Below are 9,052 nucleotides of genomic sequence, written 5' to 3'. Positions count from 1 at the left end.
CCATGACTGTCATAGTTAGGGATGTACAATAAATGTCAGCCTCACTGGCAGTGTCTGTATCATGAAAAGTAAATTTAGAATGTGATTGTGAGCGACTTCACCACCATGCTACATAACAAAAGGATGGAGGTATAGGCCATTTGGATTCTGCTGCCTGCTTCACCGTTCAGCGCAATCACGGCTGATTGTAGATTTTATCCAACCCTGCATCCTTTGATTCAGTTAATAACAGAAATTTGTCTATTTCAGTTTTGAATGCATTCAATGACTTAACACTGATAGCAGAAAACAAGCTGCTAGGGGAGGCTGAACAAGTCAGGCAGCAACTGTGGAGGGAAATAGATAGTCTAAAAGGATCCCATATCAGGACTAAAAGTAAAGAGGGGATAGAGGTGAGAGAGAGTAGGGGAGCAAGAGCTAGAAAGTGAGAGGTGGATCCAGGTGAGGAAGGATTGATTGGCAGATGGATTCAAGCGGGACAGGAAAGGGTGTATCAAGCTGAAGAGGATGGACAGGTGAGGGAACAAGGGCCTGTAGATGATGAAACCCAACAGAAGAGGGTAGAGCAAGGGATAGGATGGACAGACAGGAAAATGGTGTTTTGGAACGTGTGTGGGTGATGGAGAGATGGCATAGGTAGAGCAGGAAAAAGAAAATGGGTGATACAAAGTTCAAAGTAAATTTATGATCAAAGTACATATATGCCCCTATATACAACCCAGAGATTCATTTTCTTACAGGCATACACAGTAAACCCAAGAAACACAATAGAATCAATGAAAGACCACACTCAATGTCACAGACAAACAACCAATGTGCAAAAGAAAACAAACTGTGCAAGTACAAACAGAGAAAAACATAAATTATTGTTATATTATATATAATATTTAGTGGGCTGGTGGTTCTTAAGATTGTTATAGCCAGGAGTAGTAGTGGGGATAAGCTCCCAGTACCTATTGAATTATCCCAATGGCGTGCATCTCAAATAGCCTCTGACAACCAAATCCAGCTCTTGGCCTTCACATGTGGCTTAGCTATTAAGCGCAGTGAGACCACTTCTACTGACAGGAGAAGGGACAAAGGTGTGTTTCTGGTACCTTAACACCAGTTGCTTTGGGTAGATGGGGCTTATCACCTGTGATTCGCAGCTCATCTAAAAGAATGAAAACTCTGATCTCAAATCTCTGCTGCCTTGCGGATATACCCACTTATAGGGAAGGCTTCGGAGTAAACCCCGAGGAAAATTCTGGAGCTGGGGTCCTGTGACACTGCTGGTGCCAAACTGTATTGGTCTCTTCTGTTCCTTTGGATTCATCAGCTGCGTGGAGAGGGGCAGCCTGCTACATGGGCAACAGCTTGCTCTCCATATCGTACTGCCCAGGCTTGTGTATAAATAACATAGACAGCTAGAATGTAACATCCATGGTCAACCCTGACCAACAGAGGACTTCAGAGGGCTGGGGAGGAGATTATGGAAAGAAAGATGTCTGTAGGGCCCTAGGCCAGCACAGAAGGAGAGAGGAAATGACAGAAGGGGCATTAATTTTTTTCACTCGTAACATTAACTATCCATTTCCCTCCACAGATGCTGACTGACCCAGCTGAGTTCCTCCAGCAGCTCTTTTTTTTTGTGCCACATTTCAGCATTTGCAATCCCTCATGTCTCCATCAACCATTACTCAGACTCTTGTCTCTATATTAATTATCATCCAGCCGTCTGTGTCTTCAGTAACTATTACCAAGTTAACTTTGGTTATAACCTCTTGTGATGCAACTTAGGAGCTGTATTCGTAAAGTCTATGTATAGCAAATTCACTGTTTCTCCTTATTCTACTCTGCTAGCTAGAGCCTCTAAACAAGTACTCAAACATGAACGATTTCTCTTTCATTTGTCCACATTGACTCTGCCCAATCCTGATATTTTCTAAGTACCTGTTATGACTTATTCATTGATAAGTTCTAGCATTTTCCTACTACTGATATTGGTCAAAGCTGTTCACCAGTTTTTTTAATCCTTCCTTGAATAGAATTTGCTACCTGTATATCTGTGGGAAGCATTGGAACTTTGGAAAATGACAACCTGTAGTTTTCCTCTTTTCCTTGAGTTTTTTTTTTGTGAAGCCAAACACAAATACTTGCTTTATTTCTCTGCAATACCCAATATAAATTCAGATGTTGCAATCAGATGTTTTTGCCAGTTTATTGTTTTACAGTTATATAGAAGTTTTATGGTCTGATTTTATGTTTCACACTAGATAACTCTCATATTTTAAGTTATTTTCTCTTTCCTTATTAAAGCATTGATCATTTTATGGTGAAATCTTAGATTTTCCAAGAAACATTATAAGCCTTATCTTTGATCTAGTGTACTTTTAACTTCTCTTTTTAGCCAAAAATGGGCCACTTTTTTCCTGAGTGGTTGTGTGCCTTAATTGACACAAATATTGCAAGTCACTTTCTCCATGGAACTTTGAACCAGTAATAAATTCTGGCATTGGCTATGCCCATGTCCTTAACCTGTTATATATATAAAATCATTTGAGACTAATCTGTTTAAGTGTTTGTTTAGAGGCTCTGACCAACAGAGTAGAATAAGGAGAAACAGTGAATTCACTATATGCAAACTTTCAGAATACAGACCCTAAATTGCATCACAAGAGATTATAACCAAAGTTAACCTGGTGATAGCTACTGAAGATGCATGATAGTTAATGGAGACACAAGAATCTGGGTGATGGCTGTGTGCGTATATACTGTATGTATAGATATATACACATTTCTTAATATTCGAAGTAATTCACAAGAAGTTTTTTTTATTTAACTGGATATTGGAGATAAAACTAGGTAACATAAAAAAGACACCTTTAAAATACAATCAAAACAGAAAATGCTGGAAATACTTATCAGGTCTGCGTGGGTAGAAAGAGTTACAGATTTGATGTTACTGATTAAAAAGAAAATCAGACTGGGAAGATATATTCTCTTGACTGAAAGTAAATTTTATTTCAAATTGATCTCAGAATTTACAAACACAAGTTACGAACAATTTTGGTAGTAAACATACATTGTTCAGTACTCTTCTAGGTTCAACCATTTCACTATTTTAAACATTAGAGGGAACTTCCTGCTCTCCATAAAAAGTATTCATTTGATTTTTGTTTTAAACATCTGCCTCAATTTATTTATACAACAGGCTAAATATTACAGTTGCATTGTTTTGTGAGTTAACGATAATTGTATTGGTGGAAACTAAGATGGTCAATTTAGCAAATAAATTGTTGAAGTGATATTATTAATCCCTTTTCCAACAATCATCCCATCATTGGCTGAATGAACTTTGTTGCTGAATTATCATTTGTATGAACTCTCAATCAACTTAAACAACTATTTATTTGACTATCACAAATATTAATATTTGTATTATACAAAGCTAATAAAACTGAATTCATGAAAGTATGTAACAATTAAAATGTACAACTTTAAGATAATCAAGTAAATTCTAAAATTGTTTAACAGTTTAATCACCTTTGGAAACAAACATTGTTTGAAATGTGGCTTGTGTGTTACTTTAGAGTTTAAATGTTACACTAAATGGAAAATTATCTTTTCTGTTTATAGATGAATGTGGACTGCTCTATATGTAAGTGTTGCTTGTGATGTGTACTCGGACTTTTTTCTAAACACAATGATTTTTAAATTTTAGAACGTATATTTCTGTTGTTGAGAATCATGACAACATAATATAACTGGAAGTCAGGTTTGGTGGTGCCCTAATGCTAATGTACTTTACTATTTTCTCCTTTTGCCTGTTATAATTCAGAATTTGTTTTACATATAAAATCCAACAAATAACTGTAGATACCTGGTTTGAAATAAATGGCAGGAAGTAAGTTTGCCCCAGAAATTGGTTTTATTTTTCAGGATGTCGTCTAAATATACTCAAAGAAAAACACATCAATAGATTTTCAACAGAGTACTATTTTTCAAGAAGCCGTGGATGACGGAACATTACTTTGTCCAAAATTCTGCTGAATCTTTGCGATCAGGCAAAAAGGACATCTCCAGTGCATGGACTTCTGACTATGAGATGTGGGGAGGAAGATTACTGTTTAATGTCAAAGTGATGATGCATTATTGAAAGTATAATAATTGCAAGCACGAGTCAGCTCATAGAGATGGCTCTTTTAGTTATTCTTTCCTAATACTATGAAAAGTATACTGCTGACATTTACCAACCAATGATCTCTTCTTTGTTTCCCCCAGGTCAAATTAAAAGACAGTTGAAATACTGGACGTATACTTGGTTGGAACACTTAATAAAAACATATGATTTCTTGTTTTTCTGTCATTTGTTCACATTACTAAACACCTATGTCATTAAATGGTGGGAGAGAACATCTACCGGAACATAAAAATAACATCGGGATCCAACTTCCAGGAACACATTTGACAATGGAATAATCCTGTTTTCCAACAATAATGAAAACAACGTGTATATTAAGTTCAGAACACTTTGTTTTTAATTTTTTTAAATGTCATTATTATCATGTCATCAACAAGTATTAAATATATGCATGGATTCCTGACTATATATATGCAATTGATGAGTTGTAGGGAATGGTAGAAGACTGTGAACTGGTTACTTTTGTTGTATTTTGGTGCATGCTGTGTTTTATGCACAGTGACATTAACAGGATGGCTTCAGGTAACAATCAGGGTAGTTAACTTTTTTTCCGCTAACTTAATTTTCATTAATTTAGCAAGCTCAATTTTGTACATTGTCGTTCAAAGAATTTTCTTTCATCATCCATTCCAACCATTCTCTGTTTAATTTTCAAATTATTTTGCTCATTAATGTCATTTTTATTATCTTCATTGTAAACAACATACCTTTCGACAATAAGCAAATTAGCATCTTTTTCTAGAACACTTTTCAACATCATTCTCAAACATTTCAATGTTTCTGGTTACAACGTTGAAGTCACTGTGTCAAAGTAGAACAATTGGACGACTCCAGGGACCTCTGAAGTTCATGATGAAGTTAAATCGTTTGTGCGTCAATTTTTAAAACATATCACTTCTTTTACTTGTATATCTTTGGAGGTCTAAAACAGTTAGACTACTTTCACAATATAAAGCATTATGTGCCTTTCCTACTACCATTTTTTAAACTAACTTTTGAATTTATCCCCCAATGTTGTTGCATTATTACTTATAATTGTTTCCCTTCCTTCATTAGTTTTATCACTATGTTCCATTGCTTTGACCCTGATGTTGGTTTCGATGCAATGCCCCAGGGATCTGGAAGCGTACCCACTGCTGCCTCTGTCTGATATGTTCGCCAAGGCTGTGCACAGGGCACAGCACCTGCATCTGGTTGCTGCAGAAACCTGCAAGGATTTTGTATGTAGTGAATCCTATGTGACTTAATGGGAAACAAAATATGCTTGGTCAATTTGCTTGTTGTAGAAATATACATCTCATTTCTGTATTTAAATTCCAACAGGAACGAAAATATATCCCGGAAGAACAGCGCCATTCCCATAAGAGTTCACCTTCTGCTTTCTGCCAGTCTGAGACTATCCCAGCACCTACTGGTAAAGAAGATGCCCAACAAAGATCGGTAATTAAATAAAAGTAAATTAGAAATTATCTTCAGCTTTTCGTTTCATGTAACTCATTTGTTCCATAGCTAACAGTTCCTGCAGGCAACATGAAGATGTTCAGCAAGTTCTTAATGAAAATATATTACCTAAATAATTATGCCCAATTATTAGAATATGGGTATCCTACATTCTCTTGCATTAACTTTAAGACTGTTGCTAGTCAAAAATAATTCTGAAACAATTAGTAAAGTGTGTTGTGGATAGTTAGCTGGTCTGCAGGAATCTAAAAACTCTTGGAGACAAAAGAAATTGCAGATGCAAGAATGTGGAGCAACAATCTTCTGAAGGAACTCTTTCTTAAGTTGCTCTCTGACCAGCTGAACATACCACACACTCGCTGTTTTTATTTCAGCTTTTCAGCATCGTCAATCTGTCTTTCTTTCTCTTCCACTAAAGCAACTCCATCAGGTATGTTTCTGACTGGGAAATATGCAGAACACAACAAATTAGTGTAACTGTTCAGATTTATTTGCATAAAGGTGCTGGTGGTGATGGGGGATTCAGGAAAGAATATTTTGCATGTTCCATGGCTTCTTTCACAGGGAAAAGTTGTTTGTCTTCTAACTGAAATTGATACTTACCTGATGCTCACCGTTTCCTAGGAAAAGGAGCTGCTGCTATACTCACTGCTTCTCATTCAGTCCTGGCTCAATCCAATTCAGAACAGCAGAGCTTTCAGAACCTCAGACAGAGTCTATGACAAACTAAGGGACCTAGAAGAAGGCATCTATGCTGTGATGAAGGTAAGGTTGCACAATATTACTATTACTCCCATCATAATTTTGCATAAGGCACTGCTATAATTACAAAACATTATCCATGGTCCACATTTTGCACCATGAAGGTGTCTTTATCTCATTGTCATTATTACTCCATGTAACGGAGAGTCAGGAACTCATCACACAATAATTTGCTATAGGATGATTTTTTTACAGCCTTTTCCTCTATTATTAAGCTGAAATCATACCAGAAGGGATAAATGTATCCAGTCAGCCTGCTAACTGTAAAATACTATAAATACCTTATCTTCCTGAGCTGTGCAAATTTGTAATTGTTTATTGAGCTATAATTATTTGTCAGCAAACTTCCTGATTTTGTGTGTGTGGGCATTTTCATGAATATTTCAAAACATAAGAGAATTGATGATAGAAGTATTCATCAGTGAGCAGGTAATCAAATCTATACATTATAGGTAGATTTTAAGAGACTATTTGTTGCAGTACAAATATGAAGCTTGCAAAAGTGTAAAGCTCTAGTTTTTTTCCCTGCCATCCCCCAGAAATAGAAAGTGTTATCATGAAGTAAATAATAAAATGCAATAATAAATAGAACATAGAATATACAACAGTACAGCACAATTTCTGAGCTTCCTCTTACAAACATTATCATTCCTGCTGACTCCAACCTATTCATGACTGCGAGTCAACTTTCTTAAAATTGAAATGAAGAATCATATAAGTAGGAAATTTTACCTTCTGCAAAACTATGATATATAAGAGATTAATATCACCAAAGAGTTAGTATGGTATTAACTATTTCAGTTTCCTAATTAAAGCAATTAATAGAACACATAATGTTCAACTGCAACACCCCTGATCTCAAAGCCTAGCATCCCAGCTATTATGAACAAGAAACAATCTGCAGGTGCTGGAATTCCAAGCAACACACACAAAATGCTAGAGAAACTCAGCAGGCCAGGCAGCATCTATGGAAAAGAGTACAGTTGACATTTTAGGCCAAGGCCCTTCAGCAGGACTATTAAGTTCAGTTTGCAGAAGTTTTAACTGTAACAGCCATTAATTTATGGGGCAAAAGTAAATAGAATTCTCAAACATAAACATTAAGGATAAAAATATTGGCTAGCCATTGAATAATTCAAATGTTAAAATAGTGAAATAGAAACAGAAGAGATTAAATTAGTAGAAGAAAATTACAATCGTATCAATGCAAAGAATGAATCCATAGAGTTGGATAGTATTTTTTTAATCTTTTCTGTGTTTCTGTAAAGTTATATACAAACAGGACTCAGCCATAGGATTTGTTTCCAAGGATACTCAGCCTCCCATACAAAGAAGTGGATTATAAGCAGCACTGAGCCTTTTTATTATTCATTAATACATTAGATCTCTTATCAAGCAGGTCAGGTGATACTAGTTCCAAAATATTTAGGAAATTTAAGAGTCATGATTTCAAAATAACCATCCAGTTATGAAACCCTCAGGTTTCATAATATTCCTGACCAATAACCCATATAGGTACAAGATGATTTAACATAATGATTTTGCTTCATGTTTTATGATTATTTGCTTGACATGCGTTGCACATAAAAAGCATATCATTTTCCACGGATGACTCATAACTTTATATAAATCTTAATGTGAAATATGAATTAATGTATATTGTGCCACATTGTCACAAGAGCACAGACAAAGCAAAGCTATTCAGAATTTATTATATAGTAAGCATTCAGTGTCTGTTAGATGTTCTCTTATGTAGAATTACAAGTAATCTGCAATCATTCAATTGCATCCCAGGCTCTAGAAGACGGAGATTCTTCACAAGGTTTTGGCTGGCTGAAATTTTCCTACGACAGATTCAGTGGAGATTTAAGTGAGGAAGCATTGATGAAAAACTATGGCCTCCTGGCTTGTTTTAAGAAGGATATGCACAAGGTTGAAACCTACCTGAAAGTTATGAATTGCAAACGTTTTGCAGAGAGTAACTGTACTGTGTAGTGTAAGGTTATAAACAAAATCAGTGAGGGAAACTCAAATTAAAAAACTCAAAATGTTACACACACTTTGTCTTAAAATTGATTATTTAAAAGGTTCTCTATATCTATATTATATAGCAACACACTGAACCTTAACAGTGTATAACTATATAGAATAAACAGTATATTTTGTGTATCTGTATTGCTCTGCAATTATGATTTATATCCGAAAATCATCGCAAGTTATAGCAAATATTTATTGCAGTTTCAATAAACAATTGAATTGTGAACAATCATTTGGTTATTTTATTTCAAAAATAAAACTGTCATGAATATGATCACATTCAAGAACTGATACCTTTATATTTTAGGCATTTTTTTTAAATCAACCCACAGATACGTGGCAGCACAGCTGTATGTGGAATGGATACCTGCAATACCTAAGCTATTTTTATTCCAGTTCCAAATCAAAATGCATCAGGGCCCTTAGAAATAATTATCCCTAACAGCATACATTTCATCTGGCTGTATTAAAGAGTTAATATAATCTCCTCTAAATTGTACAGTTTTTGTAGAGGCTATTTTATGCCAAGTCCTGAATTTTTTTTAAGTTATATTGTCTACTGAAATTTTAGCCTGACATTGGCAGTTTATCCAGCCTCCACTGAAGTTT

The 9,052-nt window shown here is 35.3% G+C and overlaps 1 protein-coding gene across 2 annotated transcripts; it reads left to right on the top strand.

Annotated features, from left to right (window-relative positions):
• The first annotated feature begins 4,602 nt into the window (after nt 1–4,602).
• Nucleotides 4,603–8,672, top strand: LOC140728101 (somatotropin-like). Of its 2 annotated transcripts, none has more exons than XM_073046300.1 (5): nt 4,603–4,705; nt 5,240–5,403; nt 5,507–5,623; nt 6,269–6,409; nt 8,201–8,672. In XM_073046300.1, exons 1-5 carry the CDS (start codon nt 4,618–4,620, stop codon nt 8,399–8,401), a joined length of 711 nt encoding a protein of 236 aa, XP_072902401.1. In that variant the 5' UTR covers nt 4,603–4,617; the 3' UTR covers nt 8,402–8,672. The 2 variants fall into 2 exon arrangements, with proteins under 2 accessions (XP_072902401.1, XP_072902400.1); XM_073046299.1 differs by having other exon boundaries at nt 4,604–4,717.
• The last annotated feature ends 380 nt before the right edge of the window (nt 8,673–9,052 follow it).

This window comes from Hemitrygon akajei, chromosome 5 (assembly GCF_048418815.1).
Source record: "Hemitrygon akajei chromosome 5, sHemAka1.3, whole genome shotgun sequence".
Taxonomy (NCBI): domain Eukaryota; kingdom Metazoa; phylum Chordata; class Chondrichthyes; order Myliobatiformes; family Dasyatidae; genus Hemitrygon; species Hemitrygon akajei.
Note: the sequence above shows the minus strand (reverse complement) of the source record. Positions and strands in the feature narration are given on the sequence as shown.

Coding starts and splice junctions, on each gene's coding strand:
- LOC140728101 (XM_073046299.1), top strand. CDS start 4,618: ATGGTAGAAGACTGTGAACTGGTTACTTTTGTTGTATTTTGGTGCATG. Junction 4,718..5,239: donor GGCTTCAGGTAACAATCAGG/GTAGTTAACTTT, acceptor TTCCTTCATTAG/TTTTATCACTATGTTCCATT. Junction 6,410..8,200: donor GCATCTATGCTGTGATGAAG/GTAAGGTTGCAC, acceptor ATTGCATCCCAG/GCTCTAGAAGACGGAGATTC.